This window comes from Diceros bicornis, chromosome 11 (genome assembly GCF_020826845.1).
Source record: "Diceros bicornis minor isolate mBicDic1 chromosome 11, mDicBic1.mat.cur, whole genome shotgun sequence".
In the NCBI taxonomy this organism is placed as follows: Eukaryota; Metazoa; Chordata; class Mammalia; order Perissodactyla; family Rhinocerotidae; genus Diceros; species Diceros bicornis.
Genome location: NC_080750.1, coordinates 48,908,048 through 48,935,719, shown reverse-complemented (window position 1 = coordinate 48,935,719; position 27,672 = coordinate 48,908,048). Strand labels below are relative to the sequence as shown.

General features: G+C 36.0%; 1 protein-coding gene across 4 annotated transcripts in view; it reads left to right on the top strand.

Annotated features, from left to right (window-relative positions):
- FSTL5 (follistatin like 5) overlaps positions 1–27,672 on the top strand; it is a 688,045-nt gene that overhangs the window by 495,227 nt on the left and 165,146 nt on the right. For all 4 annotated transcript variants that reach the window (XM_058550291.1, XM_058550290.1, XM_058550293.1 and 1 more), the window contains exon 8: positions 14,117–14,237. In XM_058550291.1, coding sequence (XP_058406274.1) covers positions 14,117–14,237 — 121 coding nt within the window. The remainder of the gene's footprint in view (positions 1–14,116; positions 14,238–27,672) is intronic.

Here is a 27,672-nt window from a genome sequence, read left to right as displayed (position 1 = left end):
TGGGGAAGAATTTGGTCTACATCTAGTAAATTTCATTGAAGGGCAAAAACTTAGTGAATGAAATGGGGGTCATTTGATTTTTACCATAAAATAATTAATACCATTTACTGTTGGGGGCAGCTTCCTGAGAGCATTTCCTATGGCAATTCCCTTCATTTAGAGGCAAACGAAACCTCCAAGAAGTTGTGGAAAAAACATGTTCTGAATGATTGACAGGTCTTTCCTTCCATAATAAAGTTATTCTTCAATTTTTTTCAACAAACCTTTATTTAGAGCCTGGAAATAAAATTATTTTCAATTCAGAGTCATTGCAATTAAATAGACAATTACAACATAGAGAAATAAGTGTGTCAATAGGCTAAATACATGGATTCTATGGAGTGCTATGTACAGGCTAACCATGATCAAAAATTAAACTTTGCAAGATGGGATGATTTATTTAAAAAGTTTGTATTGAAATAGAAAAATGATACAGACAAATGCATAAACCATAAATGTACAGCATGGTGAGTTTTCACAAATTGAAAATACCAATGTAACCAGCTTTGTGATATTTTTGAATTTATTCTCTGTAGGTTCTCTCTTTTCCTTCCCTTTATTATTGGCGTGTGATTAGGATAGAAAGTTTGTGTAGTTCAAAACACGTGGCCTGCAGTAGACTAGACAGCTGACTTTTTGTTTTCCTAATCTGGCATTTTTCTTGAGAGATATTGAAAATTGATGTACTAGTTATCAATACGTTGCTTCTCCACTCCAAATCATCCTTAAATGACTGCTCTGCAATAATATATCTGGGTCTTGTAAATATTTCTCCTGTGGCAGATGGCATGCTTTGTTAGTAGAGAGTACTAGAGGGACACTAGAGTAGGAAAGGGATTTCTCTTCCTAGTCCTGGTGTGTTTTTCTAGGCAGGTTCCTGTCCTATGGGCAAATTCCTCAGCGATGCCTAAGCCCCAGTAGAGCATGCAGCTTCTGCAATGCCTTGGCTCCAAAAGTACCTGATATATAGAAGCTCATGATAGTTTCCATGGGATGATTTCTCCAGCAAGATCACAAGTGGCTTCTCAATGGAGAGTTTCCTACAGGGTATGTTCTATTAAAAATTTCCTCCTGTACCTCCTTGGGAGGCTGTGCAGCCTCAGTGAATTTCTCCACTCTCCCATGAGCCGTAGATGTGCCCACACCATCTACAAAGAGGTCTGGGTGTCAACACTGCAGGAGATGAGTCTCTTCCTCAGGTTCACTATCTCATCCCTAGCCCATCCCATGCCCTAGCGGTGGTCCCTATATCTGTTATTCCTATAATCTTTAGGGTACCCTTTACTCTTTATGAGACAATAACCCATTACTCGAATACCCTGTTATATTTAATAGTTTTTAATTAAAATTTCTATGTTCAAATTACTGTGTGGTTTCTGCTTCTTGGTTGGTTCCTGAGTGATGTGCTTGCTTTCTTCAGGGTCCCAGAAAAAAGTTCTTCTGATTTAAGACTGATGATTCACAGTAATAATGCTGAGTGGATTTTTGCATAATATTATTTGCCTCTTTAATCCATAAAATTTAAAGAATCTATCAGTGAACATTAAACTCAATTTAGCTTGAATATTAAAATTAACCCAAGAAAATATTGGGAACATAATTATCAAAATTAGATTGAAAGTAAGAAGCAAATGCTGTTGAAAAGAAAATGATCAGATATCAGTATTATTTGAGTGCAAATACTAAGCGATGGCTAGTTTTATCATTTGAATATACAATAACATCAGAATCTGACCATTTTCTTTTAAAATTGTATTTATTTGTTATTTATATATGCTCATACAGCTAATTGATTGATTGATTACTTTTTACAATAAGGCTATAAATGACTGAATAGCCCAAGTTCTCTTAGTCAGGCAAAGCATACTTTATGCTGCAGAATTGACATTGTTATCTCATTCCTTTTATTTTTCTTAACCTCTTTGGTAGATCACTCACTCTTCTAAATTCAAAATAATTTTTTTCAGGTATGTTGATACCTTCACTCCGGTTATACCTGGTCTCAAAAACCTGGAGACTTTCCATTTCTTAAAGATGATTATGTACTTTTCTCCGACAACCTTTAACATTTCTCTTTATCTTTGGTCTTCATCAATAAGGATATATTTCTAGGTTGTTTTTTAATTCATTATTTTTGGAAAATTGTTGACCTTTCATCTGCAAATATTTTTCTGTCTACTCTCGCTGTTTTTTCCTTCTTGGATTTCAGTTACACATATTTTAGACTGATATCGGCCTATATCTTTGGGTTCTTTTTTGCTAATTTCCTCTTTGTGTTTCCATTTGAGTAATGTCTGTTGACCTATATTTAAGTTCACTGAATCTTTCCTTGGATATGTCAGGTCTACTGATGAGCCCGTCAAAGGCAATCCTCATCTCTGGTACTCTGTGTGTTTAAATTATTTCTAGCATGCTCTTTGACACTTTCTTATTGTTTCCGTTTCTCTGCTGAAGTTACTCATCTATTCATGAATGTCTTCAAGTCTTTCCACTAGAGCCTGTGACATATTAATCATAGTTATTTTAAATCCCTTGTCTGATTTTTCCAATAATAGGTTTATATTTGAGATTAGTTCTATTGATTGTTTTGTCTCTCAACAGCAGATAATTTTTCCTTTCCAATTTGTGTGTCTCATAATTTTTAGTTGAAATCTACATATTCTGTGTAGGGTGGTGGAGACTAAGGTAAATAGTATTTATGCCTGGAAATAGGCATGCCTCTTTTTCTGCTAGGCCTTTATTGAGCAGTTGAGCTGTGTTTCAGTTTTGTTGGTTGCTATGATTACCTTCAATGCACCATCAGCTTCAAATTCCTCTAGTGTCACCTTGTGGTTAGGGTGGGAGCTAGGTTGATTAACTAAGCAAACTCTTGATTACGCCTGTTCCATCTTCAGTTTTAGGTTTTCCCTGTGAGCCTGCACCTCAGAAAATTTCTCTCTCCATGCTCTTTTCCCTCCCCAGAGGCAGTCTTTCTGTTGTTTGCTTCTTGGTTAGTCTTTGTTGGCCTGGGTGGTAAGGAACAAGGAAGCATTCTCCATTTTTCTCATTCAGCGTCAGCCTTGGGCCATTCACATCTTTGAGTATTTTGAGCCAAGTTTTCTCAGCGATCCTGCTGAGTGATAAGGGATCTTTAATTTTCTGGAACGAGGAGAATTTCTTGCCTCTGTCCTTTTCCCAAAGTCACTGAATTTTCACCCACTGAAAGTGACAGGATTTGCTGCCTTTCGTCATCAGGTTAAGACTTTATTTTACTGGGGAGAAGGATCCAGATCAGAAATATATTTTTTTTTTTCTCAACAGCAGCTGTTACACAGCACCACAACTCCACTGTGAGGTATGCTTTCTCTGATCTCTCCTGCTCCCAATCTTTTTCATGAACAAATAGTAAGGTCCATGAAGAGTCTGCAAGTGTCTGCGCTCCCAGAGCTCTACACTCTTGCAACTGTGCATGTTCAGCTTTTAGCAATTCGTTGAAAAATTTGTTGATTTTTTTGGGTACCAGCTTTTATGGCAGCATTGTCTTCTTCCTATGCTCTGGTATAGCTGAGTGATTGCCTTTCTGGAGACTTACTCCAGCATTCCTCAGAGTTTAGCCTAGTCAGTTGCCCTTTAAAGTCAGCACTCAGATGGGTTCAACGAAAGTATGATTTTGCAGATTGCCCAGCTTCTTGTTGTTTGAATAGACATGACACTCTTTCCCTCTATCTATATCCTAAGATGGAGCCAGAACTCTGTAACACATATTATTAATTCACTGATTATATAAGAGTTATCGGGATTCCAGGTACCTTTGGCTATTTTATCAATATTTTTTGATGAAACCAAAATAAGGATTTATTCCCTTTCAAAACATGTCAAAATATAGTTTAAAATCTAAATGTTTTTTTGTTTCCCATTAAATTTTTAAGTACAATTTCAGTCTATAGTAAGAAGAAAGAGACTTGGAACTTTCCACATATACTTAGGGGAAGCTGTGAACTTTCGAGATACATGGTTTGAGGTCTAATAGAATTTTTTTATTGCATTATTTTTTTATATTTCAATATTACACATACCTGAGGGTATATAAAAGATATGTTCAATTTAAAGTAAAATAATACAATGATAACTATAGACTCAACGACCACTTAAAATATATGACATTACTAACAAATCTGAAGCCCCTTATTGAGTCGTCTCCATTATATACTCCTTCTTCTCTAGACATAACTTCCACCATGAGTTATATGTTAATCAATTCTTTTTATTTCCACCATAAATGTATATATCCCTAAAACATACAATTTATTTTTGCCTGTTTTGAACATGATATAAATTGAGTCATACTATGTTATATATATATTTGACATTGCGTTTGGGGATTCATCCACGTTGATGTCTCTATCTGTAAAGTATAGACTTTCAGAACATGGACTCTACAGCCAGATGGCCTAGTTTTAAATATTGTATCGTCAACTTAATAGTTTCACAGATAAGTTACTTTATCTTTCTGACCTCTGTTTCTTTGTGTGTACTGTCAAAATATAAAGAATTAATATAGTCAGGGGTGGTTCAAGGTTATAGGGATCTTGAAGTTTTAAAAGCACCTACATTTTGAAGGTACTCCATTTAAGAAACAGAGTGCAATTTATAAATAACAATTAGCTACAAGTTGGATACTTATTACAGCAAGAAAAGAAATCACAGAAAATTATAAAAATATTTGTAAATTTTATAGAAATATATGACCATACAAACACGTTGCAGGGCTGCTTTCAGATCCTTGGAAGGGACTTGGACAAATGAGGGGCTCTGAAACGCAAACTTTATCAGCTTCCTGGCTAATTTGACTCTTTGTATATGTAAAACACTTTGAATAGTAATTCTATTAAAATGATAAATATTTTTTATTTATTTTTATTACTCACTATTATATTAATGGAAACTTTTTGCAGAATTATTTTCTTAAGTAAAACAAAATATGATAAATCTAAATATTTATGTATGCCATCAAAAAATATTGTTACACGGTTTTCATAATTTTGGTTTTGATTTGACTACCAAAGAATGCAGTTACTTGACTTTTTGTTTGCTTATCAATTTGAAATAATTTCAGTCCATATTGGTTTACTTTTCTATTGTGTCTCTTAAAATTAATTCATAAAATAGTGTACTTTAGGGAAAAAGGATTTTAAAAATAATGTATTTACCAAATTGAATTTGGATTATTTAATTTATATTTCACTGAGCTGTTTATTGATGATAGATTAAATGTCTAAGTAAATAGGCTAGTGAGAAGTTTCCATAGTTTTTAGAAAATCACATAAATCATTAGATCATAGTACTATAGTCAATTTCAATATCTAGATGTTTGCTTAATTACTTTTATTGCTATTTTATGAAAATATATTTTGTACACATAAAAGGCTAGGAAAATAACTTTTACAATATTACAACATAAAAGCATACTAGTATAATCAAAATTGGAAAGGAAATTACTTTAACGTCAGTGTATATCAAAGCAATATATATTCCATAGAAAACCTCATTCAAATTGTAGTAATACTGGTTCCATGCAATTTGGAATTATGAGGAGGAACATAATATGAAATAGGAAAGCAAACTTAAATTTCAAATTTACCATTTTCTAATGGACGGAATTTATCTTTCAGATTGGAACAAATGGTTGTGATTTCAAGCCTGTAGGCCTGAAATTCCACTGTTACCTTCTAGTATAATCATACCTGATGTTTACGGCCTTGTATATTCTGATTGATCAGTGCTTGTCATCTGTAGGTTGTTAAATGTTTTGATTATTACTCTTACACAATTGATTATAGTCAATCAATAGTAGTCAAAAAAGTTTTCAAAATGTTCTACAGATTTTCTTTTTACCACAGTTTCTTTTTGTACTGCCTTGAAAAGAATATAAACAATCAACTCAACAAAATAAACGATTTTAGGTTTTTTCTATTGACCTCCCAGACATCAGTGCCTTGAGGCAACTTTTTAATTGTGTAGAGGCTCATAAAGATTTAATCACTGAAGAAATATTTATGGAGTGTCTATTGGCAGGAAGATTATAAAGGTGTAATGGGGGCTTCAGAATAAGTGCAAGATTTTGTCCCTGAATTCAAGGAGTGTCTGTTCTAAGGCCATAAAATCGCATATTTGATTTAATCTATTTAAGATTAGAAAAATGCTGAGAAAATGAAAGATTAAAAGATTAGAAATGGTGAATCAACCTGAAACTATGAAACTTCTAGAAGAAAACATAGGCAGTACGCTCATTGATATTGGTCTTAGCAGCATATTTTCAAGTACCATGTCTGACCAGGAAAGGGAAACAATAGAAAAAATAAACAAACAGGACTACATCAAACAAAAATCTTCTGCACAGCAAAGGAAACCATCAACAGAATGAGAAGACAATCTAACAATTGGGAGAATATATTTGCAAACCATATGTCTGATAAGGAGTTAATCTCCAAAATATATAAAGAACTCATACATCTCAACTACAAAAAAACTAACAACCCAATTAAAAAATGGGCAAAAGATGTGAACAGGCATTTCTCCAAAGAAGATATACAGATGGCCAACAGGCACATGAAAAGATGTTCAACATCATTAACTATCAGGGAAATGCAAATCAAAACTACGTTGAAATATCACCTCACTTCCGTCAGAATGGCTGTAATTAACAAGGCAGGAAATAACAAGGGTTGGAGAGGATGTGGAGAAAAGGGAACTCACATACACTGCTGGTGGGAGTGCAAACTGGTGCAGCCACTATGGAAAAAACTATGGAGATTCCTCAAAAAATTAAGAATAGAACTACCATATGATCCAGCTCTTGCACTGCTGGGTATTTATCCAAAGAACATGAAAACACCAATTCGTAAAGATACATTCACCCTTGTATCCATTGCAGCATTATTCACAATAGCCAAGACTTGGAAGCAACCTAAGTGCCCATCAAAGGACCAATGGATAAAGAAGATGTGGTATATATACGTAATGGAATACTACTCAACCATAAAAAATTATGAAATCTGTCCATTTGTGACAACATGGATGGACCTTGAGGGTATTATGCTAAGCAAAATAAGTCAGAGGGAGAAGGTCAAACACCATACGATCTCACTCATAAGTAGAAGATAAAAACAACAAACAATCACATAGAGACAGAGATTGGATTGAGACAGAGATTGGATTGGTGGTTACCAGAGGGGAAGGGGGTAGGGAGGAGGGTGAAAGGGGTGATTGGGCGCATGTGTATGGGGATGGATTTTAATTAGTCTTTGGGTGGTGAACATGATGTAACCTACACAGAAATTGAAATATAATGATGTACACTTGAAATTTATATCATGTTATAAACCAATGTTACTGAAATAAAATAAATGAATAAATATTAAATAAAAGAAAAGAAATGCTAAATTGTGATGGAGATAAAGAGTAGGATTGATGTAACTGTATATCAACAAAAACTCAGGTAATTTTGAGGTTTGGCTAAAATAATGGAGAATCTAGAAAGAGACAGATGTGCTAAGAATTACGTAATAATAATAGTAGTCCAATTCTGCAGTCTGGCTGTTTGGATGCTAATCTTAGACATGGCACTTTGATCGGTGTCTTAGTCTATTGGGCTCTTATAGCAAAATGCTACAAACTGGCTAGCATAAACAACAGAAATTTATTTTTCACAGTTCTGAGGCTGAGAAGCCCGAGATCAACATGCCAGCACCTTGATGTTTTGGTGAGAGCCCTCTTCCTGGTTTATAGCCAGTGCCTTCTCCCTGTGTCCTCAAATAGTGGAAAGGGCAAGGGATCTCTGTGGGGTCTTTTTCAAAAAAGCATTAATTTCATTCATAAAGGCTCACCCCTCACGATTTAATCACCTCTGAAAGCCCCAGCTTGTAATACAATCCATCACATTCGGCACTAGGGTTTCAGCAGATGAATTGGGGAGGGGATGCAAACATTCAGACTATAGCCGTTGGTGACCTCAAACTTAACGTCAGCATATTTCAGTTTTCTTATATATAAAATGGGACTAATACAGTACATTTTAAAAAGGTTATTTAAAGGGTGAAATTTGATAAATTATTTAGATTAATTAGTACAGTGTCTGACATATTTAAGTGCTCAATAAATATTTATTGGGTTTTATTTTAAGTGTAGTGCAAAGATCCATGCTTTATTCAAAGTGGTGAGGAAATATTAAAGTCTTGCTTATTCAGAAAGCTGTCTGAAAAGGTAATTACATAGTTGAATATTGAAAGAAATTGAGGCTGGAAGATTTTGCTTCCGTTTAAAAGAAAGAGGAAAAAATATGAACAGACACACATAGATTAGGAGGGGTCACACATATGCTAATTTAGAGAATATTCTAAATGAAAGGGATTTCATGTTGCAGAATAACAGATAGCAATAAGACACTTTTAATAAACATTCTCAAGGTTATATCTTACACATCACTGAGCAAAAGAATCTTAATTATAGCAGTTAGGGAAAGGCCATACTTTCTAGGTAGATATACAGAATAATACATGGAAAAGTGTTTATTTCAGGTTTTATGGAGATTTACAAAAGGTTATTTGAAAATATACTTTAAAAGACCTATTCACAGTTTGGCATATAGGAATATAAACATAATTCCAAATATCAGATATACTTTGGGTTTTTACAATTATTTCCAATTATTCTTGTCCAGTGAAGGGATTCCTCTCTGTTCTGATTTGATCTCCATGATTTTTTCTGCTTGTGATGAGTCTTCCTTGTATGTGCATGTCTTGTGTACTTGTCTACCTTGTGCACATTGGGCTATTATATTTCAGGTTATCAATAATTATTTTTGGCTCATAATCTTTCTCAAAATATTTTTAACTCTAATCATTCTGAATTGAGTTCTAAGTTTCGCTTTCCCACATTATACCCTGCCACATGTCAACTCTCTGCCTTAGTGTTACCCTGAGGCACAGCTCTGGTCTTTCTCTTTGGGATTTCCATTCCCTAGCCTAAAAGATTTGTCCTCGGGCTGGCCCCGTGGCTTAGCGGTTAAGTGCGCGTGTTCCGCTGCTGGCGGCCCGGGTTCGGATCCCGGTCGCGCACCGACGCACCGCTTCTCCGGCCATGCTGAGGCCGTGTCCCACATACAGCAACTAGAAGGATGTGCAACTATGACATACAACTATCTACTGGGGCTTTGGGGGAAAAATAAATAAATAAATAAAATTATAAAAAAAAAAAGATTTGCCCTAATGACAGCCTGTGGCAACTCAGGTAGTTCTATCACACATTTGTGTCACACAGCTACTTCCTTGTTGCGGTTCAAGCTCCAAATCCTCTCCTATCATGCAGGTCATGAGGTTTTCCCTGTAACTTTATGCAAGTTCCCTCTGGGAGTGGTAGAAATGTGGTATGATTAATCCTACATAATACAATGTTGAGGAATTTTATTTTATTTGATAATTATTAAGAAAATATTGTTCTTCTGCTAAATAGTATGCTGGCCAGAGCATACAGTATGTTTTTCCTTCCCTCCCGCCCCTCCTCCTCTTCACCCTCCCCCTTGGACTTCCCTTTCTCCTCCTTCTTCCTCTCCTCCTCCTCTTGTTCTTCTTGTTCTTGTTCTCCTTCTCCTTCGGCTTATCTTCCTCCTATTCCTCCTTTATCCTCCTCTTCTTCTTTATTCTTATTCTTATTCTTCTCTCCCCCCACCCTCCTTTCTCTCTCTTCTTCTCCGTCTCTCTCTTTCTTTCTGACTGAGAGAACATTTTCACTATTTTCAGGCCCAGATTCAATAGCCTCTTAGTAATTTTCTTGATTGTAATCAATCTGTAGTGAGCATCAATTAGAGGGAAGCTATTTTTAACAGAAGTGCACAAGGTATGAAGGCAGGTAAAGTCAGAAACAAACAAGGTATACCTTTGGAGCACTGCATGTGAGTATTGGTAAGTCATGGGGTACTATCAGGAGTGTAGAACATGACTGTTTTACAGATACAAGGATAAAAACTCACATATGGGGGGAAAAAGCTTTCTTGACCAAGTGATGCTGATGCAATTAGTTACAGTTCAGAAGAAGAAGTGAAGAGGAATGCTCACTTCATAAAAAAAAATTTAAAAGGAAATATTAAAGAATTAGTGGTAACTGTCACAACCATAAGGAAATAAGAAGGAAATATTGGGAAATATTTATATTAAATCAGAATGAAAAAAGACTTTCTAATCATAAAGTCGTATTAGGAATGAAAACAACTCCAAATCAAAATATTCTACACAAAATTAAAAGATGAGCAATACATTACAAAATTTGGGAATCAACATGAAAAATAGTAAACTCAAAATTTAAAAGTTGGAAGAGACAAACAATTCTTAGAGGGCAAATCCTATGAGAAAAAAACTTTTCATAATATTTATAATAAAAGATATTGAAAATGTGCTAAGTACATCTTAAGAACAGTGCTTGTAACAGCACCCTCACATTCACCCTTAGTCTCTGAGGCTGAGAAAGGGAAGAGACATAGTTGTTGAATTAAATTTTAAAGTCTTATTGTTTTTTGACCTCAGGAGATCTATCCAGCTTTCCTTCTTCCTTTACTGCACGCGCTTTCACTGTATTTCTAGCCTCTCATCTTCAGACCTGCCAGTATATTTGACTTCCTTTGTTTGGGGCATTTTGTCTCGACTTTCTTCTCTGTTCTCCTTCTCTGTCTTTTTTCCTAGTTCAGTCTAATCTCCTTCTCTGTCTTTTTTCCTAGTTCAGTCTATGATCGACAAGAGAGGCAGCATGGTGGAGAGGTTTAAGGCACAGACTCTGAAGTAGCCTACTTGGCTTCACATCCTGCCTCTGCTAATCAGGAGCCGAGTGAAACTAGGGAGATTACTTAGCATCTTAGTATCCTCTGCTATAACGTGCGAGGATTTTAGCAGATTCTCTTCTCATAGGTTTGATATGTGGATCAAATATGTCAATATTTATGAATTACTTAGAGAAGTACCTGGCATATAATAACTGCTATATAAATAAGGATTAAAATGCATTGATATTTTGTTTTTTATATTTTGCATAGATAATCTGTGTCGTCTTATCTTTCTTTTAATGCTGACAATATTTTGTAATGCAAAAGTGTTTCTTCTTTATATAAACATATTGATCATTATCTCCTTCTTGATTTCTAAATTTTTTCGTGCTCAATAAAGGTTCCATTAGCCAAAGTAATATATAGTTTTACTTTATCATATTTAATTTTTATATTTTGAATATTCCATACATAACTTATTTTTAATAGCAACTTTATTGAAATATAATCCTCGTACCATGAAATTAACTCCTTTAAAGTATGCAATTCAGTCGTTCCTAGTATATTCGCAAAATTGTGTAGCCATCATGGCTAACATTAGAATATTTTCATCATTCCAGAAAGGATTCCATCCCTATTAGCAGTTATTTCCCATCACCGTATCCCCTCAGCTCCTGATAAGCACTAATCTATTTTCTGTCTCTATGGATTTGGCCATTCTGAACATTTTATGTCAATAGACTCATACAAATTGTGCTTTTTTGTGTCTGACTTCTTTCATTTAGCATAAGGTTTTCAAGATTCATTTATGTTGTAGTATATATTAGTACTTTATTCCCTTTTATTGCCAAATAATATTCTATTATATATAGATACACCACTTTGTGTTCATCCATTCATCAACTGATAAGTATTTGAATTGTTTTTACTTTTTGGTTATTATGAGTAACGCTACTATGAACATTCGTGCAGTTTGTATGTAGACATTAGTCTTTCATTCTTTCGAGTATTTCTTAGGAATGAAATTGTTAGACATATAATGACTCTTTGTTTGATTTTTTGAGGAACTGCCAAACTGTTATCCAAAGCTGGGCCACCATTTAATATTCCCATCAGCAATGGTTCCAATTTTCCCACATCCTTTCCAACAGTTGTTATTGTCTGTCTTTTTTGTTTTAGACATTCTAGTAGGTGTGAAGTGGTATCTCATAGTGGTTTTTATTTTCATTTTCCTAATGACTAATGATGCTGAACACCCTTTTATGTGCTTATCGAGCATTTGTAAATCTTTTTGAGAGATATCTATTCAAATCCTTTACTCATTGTTTTAATTGGATTATTTGTCTTTTTATTGTCATTTGTAATTGTTCTTTTTATATTCTGGATACCAGACCCTTAAGAGACAAACAATTTGCAAATATTTTCTCCCGTTCTGTGGGGTGTCATTTCACTTTCTTGATAATGTCCTTTGGGTAGCAAAAGTTTTTAATTTTGGTGAAATATAATTTATCTATTTTTCTTTAGTTAGCTGTGGGCGGTCACTGAAATATTTGCTCAGTTACTTTGGTGGTGAGCTAATGATTGGACAGAGACTTAATGAAATGCCTTAAATCAATAAGTCTTCCAGAATTTGCTGAGGGTGTCCTATTTCTGCTTTGTGTCATGCACTGAATGCTCCTACAGGCTGTTACAGGGTCAACCTTAACTTTCACTCTCTGCTTGTGCAGGTCCTCAAGGCCAGAGATCAGATTAGGGATTCTTTCCCTAATCCTAAAATGTAAAGAAAATACATATTTTCTGGGTATGTACACAGTCCTGCACATTTGTGGCGCCTTCTAGATTCCCAGGAATATGCAGATCTTTTCAAATCCGCCTATGTATATTCCGCTCGCATTTTTCCTTTAAAATTTTTTTTGGTGTACCTATTGTTCTCATCAACTAGTATCCCTGTCATAGGAAGCTGTAATGTTAAACAATGGTTGTTGTTTCTGTTCAGTGAAGGCCTTAGGGATAGGAGTGTTTACGCAGACTGAGCTCTAAGGCTTGCTCAAATAAAAAAGAATCATGAAAATGGAAGTTTTCAGGGAACTGCTAGATCGGTCAAATAGTGACAGTTCTCTGGGAATGGGGCCTTGGAGGACCTCTAAACTTGACTTTCCCCCTCCAGTGTCTGCTAGAATGACGATTTTCACAGCTAGCAGAGTTGCAAAGCTGTTGGTTCAAGGTTATCACGCAGCTGCAGAGTGAGGGATGCCACAAATCTCGCTGTTCCTACTGAGATTCAGCCGCTTTTTTGAGTAAATGCTCTGTGGATTGGTGTTAGCCTTTGTATATTTCCAGAGTTTTGAAAAAGTTGATTTTGACAATTTTTGCCAGTGTATGCACTGCCTTTCTGGCAGAGAAGATTTTCTGGTCTTTACTCTGCCATTCTGGAGGTGCTTCTTGGATTTGATTTTGACAAACGGTGTGAGACTTTTTCTTTCTTTTTTCCAAAATGGTTGTGCATTTGTCCCTGTTGATTTGAAATGGTATGGTTATTTTTTTCTAGTATATTGAGTGTTTCTGGGCTTTAAAAAATCCCATCCTGGGGCCAGCCCGGTGGCATAATGGTTACGTTCTTGCACTATGCTTCTGCGGCCCAGGGTTTGCAGGTTTGGATCCCGGGTGCAGACCTATGCACTGCTCATCAAGGCGTGCTGTGGCAGGCATCCCACATAAAATAGAAGAAGATGGGCACAGCTGTTAGCTCAGGGTCAATCTCCTCACCAAAAAACAAACAAACAAACAAATGTAAATCCTATTCTATCTCTACAGCTATGAATTTTATCCCTGAGATCACACTGCTTTAATAATTTTTTTGGTGGGGGGTAAATATATAATTAAAGAATGTAAAAATTAGTGGACAATCACATGTGTGAAGTATGTAATTAAGAGCTCTTTGTTTTAGCTACAAATAAAGAGAAAAATCACTTCATAGCTTTATTAATTAAAAATGTAAACTGAATTAGAAAAATATGCAGAAATTGAGTTACTTTATATATAAACTCGTATATTTCAAATAAATACTAAAAAGCTCTATTTAGATGTTTTAAGCAAAACGTGTCTTGAGAAAATAGTAATTACAGGTCTTCCAACTTTATAGGAATAACAATGATCATTTTGATAATTAAAAAAAATATTTTAATCTATTCATTTTGCTTCTGAATATACTTTTTTAAAAGGTGAATTGGTAAAATACGTTTTAAATACAGACAGCTCATTTTATTTTATTTTACTATTTTTCTATAGGACTTTGGAGATGATGGGTCTTTGTATATTACTAAGGTTACCACAACTCACATGGGCAATTACACCTGCTATGCACATGGCTATGAACAAGTCTATCAGACTCACATCTTCCAAGTGAACGGTAAGAAATGTGATGTTGCTATAATTGCTTTTTGTTTCATCAGGTATTCAAAGAATATCACAGTTGACTAGGAAGGCAAGGCTTCGATTTCTTGAGTTTTGGCAAGGCTTCAATTTTTTGAGTTTTGAGACTTACTACTCGTGTAAAATCTTTTCAATTAAAAAAATGTTCGAATGAATAAATACTATAAATTTGTATCACTTTTCTCATCATGAAACATTACAGATTAACTCATTCTAATTGGAAAATTAAAGCATAGGAAATTTAAATTGCTTTTTCAGCTTTAGAATATCAACAATTATACAACCATATAAATTTGAGAAACTGAAAAAATTAAGCATTTAAAAATTTTAATCAGATCATCTGTTTAGTTGATTTTATCAATGATATAAAAAACTGTTATTTATGTACAGAAAATTTTATACTCTGAAAGGTTAATTTAATGGCTATGAACATTGGCCAAGTAGGCTGATATCATCTTTACAAACAGAGCTTTGTTTTATGTCTGATTTAATTCAAATTTTAGTTATTTAGTTGAATTGATGATATAGAATCACATGTATGATTCATTAATACACACTGACTCATTTCCATACTGATGTATATGTTAATTTACTCTATGATTTACAAAAAGGAGGCAGAAACTTACTTGGATTTCTGTGGCAACAGCAGCATCCTAGTGTGGTCTGCATCAATTAAGAGGAGAGTGGCAGATATGAGCTTGGAGAGGTAGCCTGGGGTCAGATCACGTGGAGCCCTGTGAACCTAGTTAAATATTTGAATTCCCAGTCTAAGCATAATGGGAAGCCATCAAAGTGTTTACTATATGAAGTGACATGTTCCTATTTGTTTTAAAATGACAGAAGCACTGAGATCTGTTAAAAAACTATTTTAACCCTTAAAATATAGTGTTAATGGTGAAGAAGTAAAGAAGTGGTCAGATTTGGCATGTATTTTGAAAGTAGATCTGATGATATTACTGAGGAATGGCATGTGAGTATGAGAGAGTGTTTAAAAAAAAATGAACCTAAGGAATTTGAAGCAAGTATTTAGATATATGGTCATGACATTAACTACATTGGAGAAGAAGCACATTTGGAGATTGAGTGAGATTAATACTTTTTTTGACAAGTTAATTTCAAGAAAATTATTCAAATGGAAGTCAATATAGTATGTAAGTCTGGAGATCAGAGGAGAGTGACAACACAAAGTTGTATATTTAGATAATATCAATGTGCATAGACTATACTGAAAGCCATAAATCTGAGCTTGATGAGGTCACCTTATTAATGAGTTAAGATAGACATGAAATCAGAGGATTGAGCCTTGAAGCTGAGGTTAATAAGTGGAGTAAAGAAGACAGAATGAGCACCCTGTGATGGGAAATATGTGTTCTGGAAATCAATTAAGAAAATGTTAGAAAAAAGATTGAAAAAATCAGGGAGTTCATGGTTTGAATTATCCTTGGCACTCAACAGAAGCAGATCTAGGCCTTGGTTTCTAGTGCAGACTCAGCTGGTACCTAGACATGGGTCAAGGCTTGGAAACCAGCTTTCAAGGAAACTGGTAAAGAAAGCACACAAGATGCAAAGGAGTTGATGCACGCTGTTTCCAGTGGTCTCGGATGCGTGGAGCTGGACTTTCAGGTATAGCAGTTGTACCTGAGGATACACAATTTTGGGAGGATAGGACAAATCTTTGTGGGGGATGATCCTTATCTAGATGCTGCATCCATGGGGAAATTGTTGTTGTTGCAAGTCTGGTCCTTACCTCCCTCTTTGTTGTGATTGTTTACAGACTAATGTCCTATTTGACAACACTAATGCTTTGCATGTTTTTATTTTTGTTTTAGAGTTAGAGAGAAAGATCATTCAATTTTGTTTCTGGCTAACAATTAGTTCTGTCTTTTATCTCTTACCCTTACTCTCAATCCTGGTTCCTCCAGTCTATGTATGAGAGTTCTTGGTAGTTTGTAGAGCAGTGCATGGTTCATGTTCTCCCTGCATCAGAATCACATGAAATGTAGAACCCTGGAATTCACCAGCACTCTCTGGAAGTTTGATTTGAAATTTGCATTTTTACAAGCTTCCCAGGTCATTGTGATGCATGGTAAAGCAGGAGAACCATTCTAAATGGCTGCTCTTTGAGAGTTTCTGCTCCTCATTCATGTCTGATGCAGGTTTCTTACATAATTCACTCATCTGCCATGCTCCAGCTGGGAAGCCCAGGAAGAAGACTTTGAGGCAAACTGCAGGCTTTCATGTTGCAAGATGTGCCTTGAGCAGCTTTGGGGAAATGCAGCTTCCCTATTTCATCCCCTCCTGTGAATGAACTGTTAACTCTCTGATCTCAGGTTTTCCTGAAGATGCAATTTAGGAATAAAAGAATCATGAGGTCTCAGAAACAGAGCTCCCCCCATCAGTCTTAACGTTATGAATTAATTAAGAGGAATTCAATAGTAGCAGTGATTGCCTAGGCTGAGCTCTAATGCTTTCCCTTTTCAAGGAACAAAGATTCCTGAACCTGGGAGTAAAACCAGTATCTTTCTGTTATCTCCTACTACACTTAATCTGTTTCAAAATCCTTGGTGTAAATGTTTGCCTGAAGGGATGTGATTTGGAAAGAAGAACAATGATATTATCATTACTGAACATTGGCTAACAGTGAACAGAGAGAGGACTGTGTGATAGCTGGAGAGTGATGTGGGGTTAAGGGAGGGAATTTTAATGAAATTGCAGATACGATAATCCTTTATATTGATGTGAATAATCCAGTAAAGATGAAAAGCAGATCATTTAAGAGAAAAGGGAAAATTGTAGTAGTCAAGTTTGTAAAAAGTTGATGTATTCTAGTACACAAAGAGAAGGATTAGTCTTTGGAAGATGAATAGTTTATCTGTTGAAACAGGGAGCAAGACAGACTGGGAACAGATGCTCAGGGTGGGAGCATGAGGATATAATCCTCTGTGTTTCTTAGATTTTTTCAGTGCAATCAAGAATACCAACTATTGAAAGTGAGGAGTTTGTGAGAGCTTTAGTGGTTTGAGGAGGGTGATGGAAATAGCAGTATATAGTTGGTATGTTGGGCAGACTTTGGTGTTCTTCAGGTAATATATATTAGTATATTGTCCTTCAGTTGTGGTTGGCTGTGAACTCGCAATCGTAGAAAGAAGAGATCTGGATTTAACAAGCATTTTATGTTGTCAGGTGCATAAGTGGGAGAGAAACGGGCATGAGGCAGTTATGCAAGTTTACAAGAGAATGATTGTAATGATGGACCATAGAGCAAATGGCAAGTTGAGGAAATCGGTAGGTAAGAAAGAAGTGAGACCATGAGAAATGTGAAACGATGTGATAAATTGACTGGAATTACCAAGTTGGTCAAATACTATCATCATGGGGTAATAGAGAGAAAGAAATGCAATATTTCCACTCAAAGCATTTTCTTAAGGCATCTGGCAATTTCTAAGAAATACTTTTTGTTAGGTCAAGTCTATATAAAGGAATATGTGAACCATTAAGGTTTGATAGGTGTTTATGCAGCCCAGCTGTTCCTCTAAGTCTACCTTGCCAGTCCTGGCCTTAGCTGAAAAGGAGAAATGAAGTAAAGAATAACACTATTCACCAGATTCAACTATAATTGACCAAAAACTTACTCTACCGCATTTTTATCAATGAGGAAGACATTAAGTACATTTTAAGGATCATCTTTGATATTTAAACCTATTTGAAGAAGCCAAAAAGCTGAGTAGAAAATGTATTATATGTGTATCAGTAAGAGATAAACTTCAGCTGCTGTAACAGAGACCCAAAATAACAGAGGCTTAAAAAAGGTACCAGCATGTTTTTCTTCACCTGGCATAAAAGAAGCCCAGGTTAGGTGCTACAGGATAGCAACTCCATAATGTCATCATTGTCCTATGCTTCTATTGTGGTTAGCACATGGTTTCCATTCTCAATGTCATCCCATGTTTTCCAAATGGTGGTGGAAATTCCAATCGTTGTATTCATATTTCAACAAGGAAAATGGAAGAGAGAGGAAGGAAAACTAGCACCTGACACCTGAGAGCACTTTTAAAAGAACTTTAATGGAAGAACCAACAATAACTTCCATTGGCCTTCTCTAAATGCAGAGATTACAAAGTGTGTTTCTTTGACCATGGTGTTTTCCCATCCACAACAATTAAAGATTCAATTAATTAGAAGGAAGGGAGGAAGGAAGGAAAGAAAGAAGGAATATTGGGTAAGTAACCAGCCATCTTTGTCACAAAAGTGTCTGGTATGTCAAAACATTTTGCAAAACAGTAATAGAATAGTGACACTTTACAATAAAATATTTAGAACTGGTAGTTTTAGCTATAAAACAGCAACCTACAAGTGATTTGCTAAACAAATGATTTCTCTCTTTTTTGGTGTTTTCCTTTCCTTTGTTTTTTATTGGTGTTTTGAATTTGGTATAATAACTTGAAACGTATGTTTTGTGTATAAATAAGTATAGTAAACTTGAGATCAGTTAGAACATTGTTTTAGGGCAATAACAAAAGAATAGTTGGGAATGAGCTGTGACACTGGAAAAATACAATGAAAATGCAAGAAAATGCAAATTAGATGGCCTAACAGCACATTTATGGATGCCATAAATCTCTAAAACTAGTTTAACTCATTTTCCATTCTCCATCCACTTTTCAGAAAAGGTTAAAAAGACCTTTAGAAAATCAGGTTTTCATAGGGAATTTAACATATTTATCTTACCAATTTGTCAATTAGTAATAAAAATAAAATATATTATTGATTACCATAAAAAGCTCTGAAAATACCCCAAGTTATTGAAATTTGTGAAAGAGTGTTTTTGAAGTGCAAAGTCTATTTAAATATCCCAGGGTGCAAGCCAAACAAAAGTCTATCAATAGCCCTGTTTCTTTTCAAACAATGCAAAATTAGATTATTGAAATATGAGAGTGCTTCTGTGTCCTTGTCAGAAGAAACATTATGTGTAAATCAAAGGAGCTTGACACCAGCAGTGGAATTCATTTAATGCTTTTCTTTTTCTTTTTACATAAAGCAAATCGTCTTTAGATCTTCAGCTTATGATACCGAATGTTTGAAATTTTAAAAGTCATTCAGTGTTTACACTACCCTCTGGGCAGAAGGCTTGTCAGTATTCACAATAGGCCCATATGTATGCTGTTATTTCTCTCTTGCTTATACTGTTTAAGACCTCATACATAATATAAGTAGATTTTTTTTTTCCTGCTCCTGTCAGAAACTTCTGCGCAAAATTGCTGGTTTTAAAGGATGTCTCTATAGAACACCCCTGTTTTTCTCCTGCAAAGCTTGGGTAGATCTCTAAGAAAGACACAGAGCCAGAAATATAGACATCAAAGCATCATCTTCTTTACTGACAAAGCTATTTAGAGAGAGTGGCTTAAGTCTGGGGCAACAATGGGCTGCTTCCTGCATCGTAGAAATGAACTGCCTCATCCAGTCACAGGCAGCCTTTCCTGTTAAACTGGCTGTATGGCCCAAATGCAGATGGGAATAAAACCTTCCTGCAAGCAGTAAGATCCCCAAATCAGGAAGTTAGAGGACTAATTCCCCCTTCTCACTCTTCCTCCTACTGTGAGTTATTAAAGGATGAGAGAGAGAGAGAAGCCTAGAGGCTCAGTGATTCTTGAACTGTGGTTCTTGGGCAAGAATCATCAGCAACTTGCTTTAAATGCAGATTCTCAGGGTGTGGCCACATCTGCTGAATGAGAGGCTCTGGGCACGAGGTAGAACAATCTGTGTGCTTTAACAAACCTTCCAGATGATTCTGACACAAGTTTGAGAACTACCACTCTAGCAATTTTATTCCTTAGAAACATGAGAAGTGGGAATACGTGTTCCTTCTTCATATTCTTCAGCTTTATTCTCTTAATGTTGTCTTGAAACTATGCTTACAGTGATCTCAGGAACTGGCTAACCCTTAGGGGGTGGGATCAGCCCTGCATGAAATCAGTCTTCCCCCTCATGAAGCCTTGCAGCGGACGGTATTGATGTTTGCTCCAAACCCCACCTGGGCCACCTCAGCTGTGGTGGAGGTCCCCTGACAGCTTGCTACTACAGGAGCCTGTCTCAAACCATTGTTCCTAAGGACTTGATTTGACGCAGGAAGCTTTATCAGCTGCGCTCAAGGCAACCTAGACGTGCCAGGGATCTAATGCCCCCAGAGACATTCCTTAACCAAAGAGGGACACAAGTCAAAGGGTAAGAAACACAGCTTCCCACTCATTCAGGGGGAAGATTCCGAGGCATTCTACATGATTCTTCAGACGGTCCACACTAGAATGGAAATCTTTTGGCCTATAGTGATAACATGTTCATGATTCTAAAGAATGCACCTTTTCCCTTTCTCTCTCTCTCTCTTTTTTTTTTGCTATTTTCTTTCCTCTGTCTTACTTTTCCTACTCTCTGACTTGTGCTTCCTGAGATCCTTTCCCTAATCAACTGTATGACACGAAGTTCTTTCCTCAGAGCTGCTTTTGGGGATACTCATACTTGGGAATGTCCTTACCTTAATAACTATTGCTGCCCTTTTGTATCTCCCCAGATAGCTACTGGTGGGCACTATATGTTTGTTTTCAGAAGGCTTTGAAATGTGATAGAAGAGTACATTAATTCATTAACTACACTGCCTGAAAATTCTCTCTCTATTATTTTCCATGCTAAATTATGTCCAGCTACATTGTTCAATAGAGCCCTTCAGAGCTGCTGCAATTAGATTAAATCATGACATCAAGATATTCCAATTATGCAATAGCAAGCATAGAGATGCTCAAACTTTAATATATGATCTAATTATTAAATTCCCAGAGAGAAATAAAACTTCAAAGATTAAAGTTCTAAAGAAATTAGTCCAAAGTAATTAATATCCAAAATTAAATTCTCCTGCCCTTGCAACATAAAGTCTAAAGAAAGTCCAAAAGTTTTAAGTGTAAGTAAAGTCCAAAGAATCAAGTTCTACCCTAATTTCTTATTTTGTTCTGGTTTGGTGAGAGAGGACCTTGAAAATTTTATGGCTTTGGGATAACTTCAATATCTATATCCTGGGCTAGTTCTCACTGGATTTAAGTGTACTATCTTTCCTTTTGTTTTCAAGTGGTCACGTCTCTTCTTTTATCATTATTTCCTTGTATTCTGCCCTTTATTGGACTGCATAACTTTTAGAATTCTATTTTATCTCCACTATTGGCTTATTAGCTATACTTCTTTGTTTAATATTTTTTAGGTGCAGCTGTAAGCTATATTTACATTATGCAACTTTAACTTATACCAATGTATTTTCAAATAATATTTTACTACTTCACATTAAAATAAGAACCTTAAAACAGCGATCATTGATCTTCCTCTCTCCATCCTTTGTGATAATATTGTCAAACATTTTACTTCTATATATGTTATAAACTCAAAAATACATTGTTTTATTTTTGCTTTAACTAGTTAAATATCTTTCAAAGAGATTATTTTTTAAAAAACGAGTACAAAACTTTTACATTTACCATTTCTTATCCTGCTCATTCTTTCTTGTAAATCCAAATTTCTGAATTTTCCTTTGTCCTAATAAACATCTTTTAACAATTTTATCAGCCTTTGTTGGTCTAAAATTATTTGATTTTTTCTTTCACTGAAGAATATTTCTATTGGAAATTGAAATTTGGGTAGACATTTTTTTTCCTTTTACCACTTTACAGATGTTGGTCTATTATCTTGTGGCTTGCATTGTTTTTAACAAAAAGTAGGTCATAGTTCTTGTCTTTTTTTTTTCATTTCTCTGGCTGCTTTTCAAGGTTTTCACTTTTTTGTTAGGTTTCAGCAATTTAATTGTGCTATGGTTTGGTTTTGTTTTCTTTTTTTTAAGATTTTTTTTTTTTAATTTTTGTTTACTTATTTATTTTCCCCAAAGCCCCAGTAGATAGTTGTATGTCATAGCTGCACATCCTTCTAGTTGCTGTATGTGGGACGCAGCCTCAGCATGGCTGGAGAAGCGGTGCGTCGGTGCACACCCGGGATCCCAACCCAGGCTGCCAGCAGCGGAGCGCGTGCACTTAACCGCTAAGCCACGGGGCCGGCCCCTTGTTTTCTTTATTTAGATTTATCCTGCTGGGATTGCTTAGCTACTTGGACTTTGGAGTACATATTTTACAACAAGTTTGGAAAAAAATTGGCCATTGTTTTCAAGATTTATGCTCTCTCCCTCAATTAGGAATTCAATTATAGATATACCTGACTGCTTGATATTTTCCCATAGACCACTAAAATCTGTTCATTTTTTCCGCTTCCACCTTTCTTCTTGCTGTACTTTAGCTTAGACAGTTTCTATTGCTCTGACCTCCAGGTCATAAATCTTTTGTCTACATGTTTAATCTGCTGTTACACCCAACCAAAGTATTTTTAAAAATTTATCTCAGATATTACGCTTTTCAAGTTTAGAAGTTCTATTTGTATTTTATAATCCCCATTCTTTCTTAATTGTGTACATGTTTTCCTTTAAATCTTTGAATCTGTCTATACTCAATCTTTTAGTGATCTTCTATGCTAATTTCATGATCTCTGAAATTTTATATATGTCTCTCTATCGATCTATATTTTTCCTGCATATGAGTCACATTTTCCTGCTTCTCATGTCTGTTAATTTTTTTTATTGGATGATGGAAATTGTTGAGAGAGATTTGCTGGATTCCTTTGATAAGTGTTGAATTTCGTTTGGCATTAATTTACCTTCATATCTGTTAGATCTTTTTGAGGCTTTTTTTTAAAAACTCTATTTGAGTATGTCTACAGTAGCCTTTACACTATGATTTGTTTCATTATCTTTCTAAGATGTAATGTTTCTGGAATCTCTATGAGGTGTTTAATGAGTCTTTTTAATCTATTTTTTCTGTTAGGTGTCTCCAATCTGGAGTCTGGTTAGTCCGACTCATATGTCACCTATCCCTAAGTAAGCCCTTGGAGCTTTTAAATTTATAGGTCCCTAGTTGTAGTTCTTTCCATAATCATTGCACTTTGCCTGACTTTGTAAAGTTTCATTCTATGCATTGAGTCAAAGCCTCAACAGACTCCTATTCAGATTTTTGTAGCTCTTTCTCTCTGCATCTTTCTCTCCTTTCTGGTATTCTGCCCTACAAATTCCAGGTCCCAAGCTTTCCTGAATACCCATCTCTTAGTGCAGTGAGACCCTCCAATTCCCCTTCCCTGCATCAATGTCTACTAAATGCCTCTAGGCAGAAAGCTGAGGCAACTATACATATTTTTTTCCTTTTTTCTCTTCTTTCAGGGATCATAATTTTCTGCTGCTGGTTTTCCAATATTTGATAACAGTTGTTTCATATTTGTTCTATTTATTTATGGCAGAGGGCTTATCTGTTATAAGTTTTCCACCATGACCTTATGTCTCATAGGAACCATTCTTAAAAGACTGAAAGATTTTATTAGTTAAAGAAAAGTTTTCTTATGACATTCACTTTTAAAATTTCTGAAAGTTAGTAGACATTGCTAGTGTTGACAGCATCAACACTATAGCAAATAAATTTAGAAATTGTAAGTAATGCTTGTTTAGTTCTCAGAGTCCAGTACTTAATTCTGCCACAAAATCATAGCAGGCACTCAGTAGTATATGAATGGAGAAGAATGAATGACAGCAACAACAAAAAGATTTGTTTTGGCTGTGACAAGGTATGAGTCTTTCTATATCAATTGCTCAAGATTAAAGAACTTATACTTAATTGATCATAACCACCCATAAATAGGTTAAATTTTTTTTTTTTTTTTTTTTGATGAGGAAGATCATCCCTGAGCTAACATCCATGCCAATCTTCTGTATTTTGTATGTGGGACACGTCCACAGCGTGGCTTAACAAGTGGTGCATAGGTCGGCACCTGGGATCAAACCCATGAACCCCAGGTCACTGAAGTGGAGCACGTGAATTTAACCACTACACCATAGGGCCGGCCACATAAATAGGTTAATTTTATCACTATGTGGGAAGACAAGACTATTTGTTGTCTACCAAATAACTTTCTATAGTTTTCTTTAGTAATAGAGGCCTAATTATAGCCAGCCTCGTGGTCACCCACCTAAAACTACCTTTCCCAGATTTCTTTGAAGCTAAGTGTTGTCCTGTGACGTTTTTGCCAGTGGAGTGTGAAAGTAACTAACATATTTAATGTCTAGATTTTGACCATAAAAGGGAAGATATGTGCCTTCCCTTCCCTTTTTCTCTGTTTCTGCTTGTTGAAATATGGATCTGACGGTGATAGCTGGAGGAGCTATTTTAATTTGGAGAAAGAAAGTTATATTTTGAAGTTAGCAGAAGAAAAAGATAGGTTTCTGGGTGTAGCAGGTTGAATAATGTCTTCACAAATGCTACTCATATGTTAATCCCTGGAACTTTTGAATGTTATGTTATACTGCAAAGTGGACTTACATATGTGATTAAGTTAAAGATCTTGAGATGGGGATATTATCCAGGTGGACTCTAAATATAAGGGTCCTCATACAAGGGAGGCAAAAAGTCAAAGAAGGAAATAAGAAATGTGATAATAGAAGCAAGAGTTTAGAGCGATTTTATAAATGGCTCGTCGACTGAGGAATGCAGGTAGCCCCAAAGAGTCAGAAATTGCAAGGAAATAGATTTTCCCCAAAGACTCCGAGATGAACCAACCCACTAGGCACCTTGACTTCAGTTCAGTGAAACATTTGGACTTTTGGCTTCTGGAAATGTAAGAGAATAATACATTTGTGTTGCTTTAAGTTGCTAAATCTGTGGTAATTTGTTACAGCATCAATAGAAAACTAACAACACTGGGTTATGCCACAAGATCAAGTTACCAAACTGTCCTTTGGCATCTACAAGGGCTTATATTTTGTTTGAGCTACTGTATTTGGGTCTCATTGGTATAACAACTCAACCCGTACCCACACCATCAAGACACCATACCACTTTATGGCCACGCCAGGACTGATATCTCATTTAAGCCACTGACTATACTGTTGCTTTGTTTATTACAGCATTTTAACCAACGTCTTATCTTTATCTATCAGATTTATTTCCCATTTCTGCTACAGTCCAGTAGTGGATTGGTAGAGGGGCTCTGTTTCATACAGTCATTCAGTCATCCAGAATCCTTCTATCTATAGGCACAGTATCATGTAAAATAATGCTACTCCATTTCCTTGTTCCAGTCTGTGAACTATTTGTTACCTATCTATGAGGTGAAGTATAGAAATTATGAGTAAGTTTTTAAAAATTTTGTAGTAATTTCATACTGCTACATCATCTAGATAAGTGATCTTATTTTCTGTTAACTGGAAATTGAAGAAAGAAAAAAGATCCCTATCACAGATAGTTTTAGAATCACTTCCCTAAGGCCTTTGAATCCTCCACTGGATCCTTTGGGTTTTTTCGGCAGACAGCAGAAGGGACAATGTGTGATGGACTGTGTAGGTTTCACAGGGCAGGCCTTCTGGTAACAGATAGTGCTTTTAGCTACTTACCAGGACTCACAATTAGTGCATTAGGGAGTTTGAGAAAGGTAAGCTAGCTCTGACTTCAGAAAGAAGAGGGAATAATTCAGTGTGCATCTAGCCTGATTTTGCCACAAGAAAACAATGCTCCTAAGCTTTCTGGGAGAAATATCAAACCATGCAGAGTGCCATCTCGCAGAAAACATTTAAGACAATCATATTATCTCTTGGGAGCAGTCATTTTTGGACCCAGTGTCACATAAAATTACTTGCATTTGTGAAACCAGGTCCGTAGGGATTTCTCCAAGGCCCTACATTATTTCAGCTGGCATGTATCCTTTAGCTGATTCTGAGACTAAAATTGAGATTAATGTTTCTGACAGCTGTGCCTTCAGGGGACTACTGCAGACCTCAACCTCACCAAGAGCTCCACAATGTATCATTTCCTCATTTTAGAAAGTACTGTATTTATTTCTGCTACATTTTCCCCTGCTTCTAATGCTCTCTTTCTCTTAGTTGTTCCAATATTTCTTTCAGGAGGGTTCAGCCACTTTAACCATCTTCTTAATTGAGACCGTTTCCTTTTTCCTTTGGTAGGGCACTATGCTAGTAATAAGCGCCTTCCATCTTTTTTATTACTCTCTGTTTTCTGGCCCAAATGTTTTTGTTCTCATGTATTTTTCTATATGTTATCCCGTGGGATTTGTCATGGTGCGAGCTTTGAAAATATTGCATCTGGGTCTGCCCAAAGCATTCACAGTTCAAACAAATATTTTCCACCTTCTCCTTACTGATTTGAGTAATCCCACCCAAGGGTTATTCTTCCATTAGAGCAGTATCTAACCTATGCCCAGACATGATCCATCATTATCTTGCCTAGATTCATTTTAGTATGTTGCATCCTGGCTATGTCTTCCCCCAGAGTCTTAATTCCATAGATTTTCTGGTCATGTGCCCTTAGGTGCAGAAGATAGCTCCATGCCCACCTGCAATAAATGTCACTTTATTTTTTATTTTATTTTTTTTTTTGTGAGGAGATCAGCCCTGAGCTAACATCCACCAATCCTCCTCTTTTTTTGCTGAGGAAGACGGCCCTGGGCTAACATCTGTGCCTATCTTCCTCCACTTTATATGGGACGCCGCCACAGCATGGCTTACCAAGCAGTGCGTCGGTGCGCGCCCGGGATCCGAACCAGCGAACCCTGGGCCGCCGCAGCAGAGCGCACGCACTTAACCGCTTGCGCCACCGGGCCGGCCCCAATAAATGTCACTTTAAAATCCATCCAGGGTTAGCACAGGGCTGATCTCCCCACAAAAAAAAAAAAAAAAAAAAAAAAATCCATCCAGGGATGATGTGAGAATTTTATACTGCTCCTCAGTCTTTCTAACACAATTTTTTCCCACAATTTGTGTAAACACTTGATAAAGATCTATGAAATATTATTCTTATCATTGTGTATCTTCACATTTATGAGGTCAGGTCATGTCCCTCCTCTGCTTGAAATTTTATAGTAGCCCCCAATGTCACTCAGATTAAGAGCCAGTCTTCTCAATGCCTTTCATGACCACAAATGTTCTGATTTTGCAATGTCTTCTTATCCTGCTATTCTCACCCTTGCAAACTCCACTCCAGCTGCACTTAATGCTCACTGCCTCTTTGTCCTTAAATGTAACAGGCATTTGCAGTTGGCTAGTCCCTCAGCCTCAAGATTCTTTCCAGACCCCACAAGACTCAGTTCTGACGAATTTCAACTCTTTGGTTAAATATCCCTTACTCAATGAAGCCTACCCAGACATCATTCATCAAATTATAGCTAGTCCCCACCCTCCTACACTTGTGGTCCCTCTAGACTTTATTTATTGATAGTGCTATTACTTTCTACCAAGTTTCATACATCCTAATGTACTATCTACTCTGTCATTTTTTCCCTCA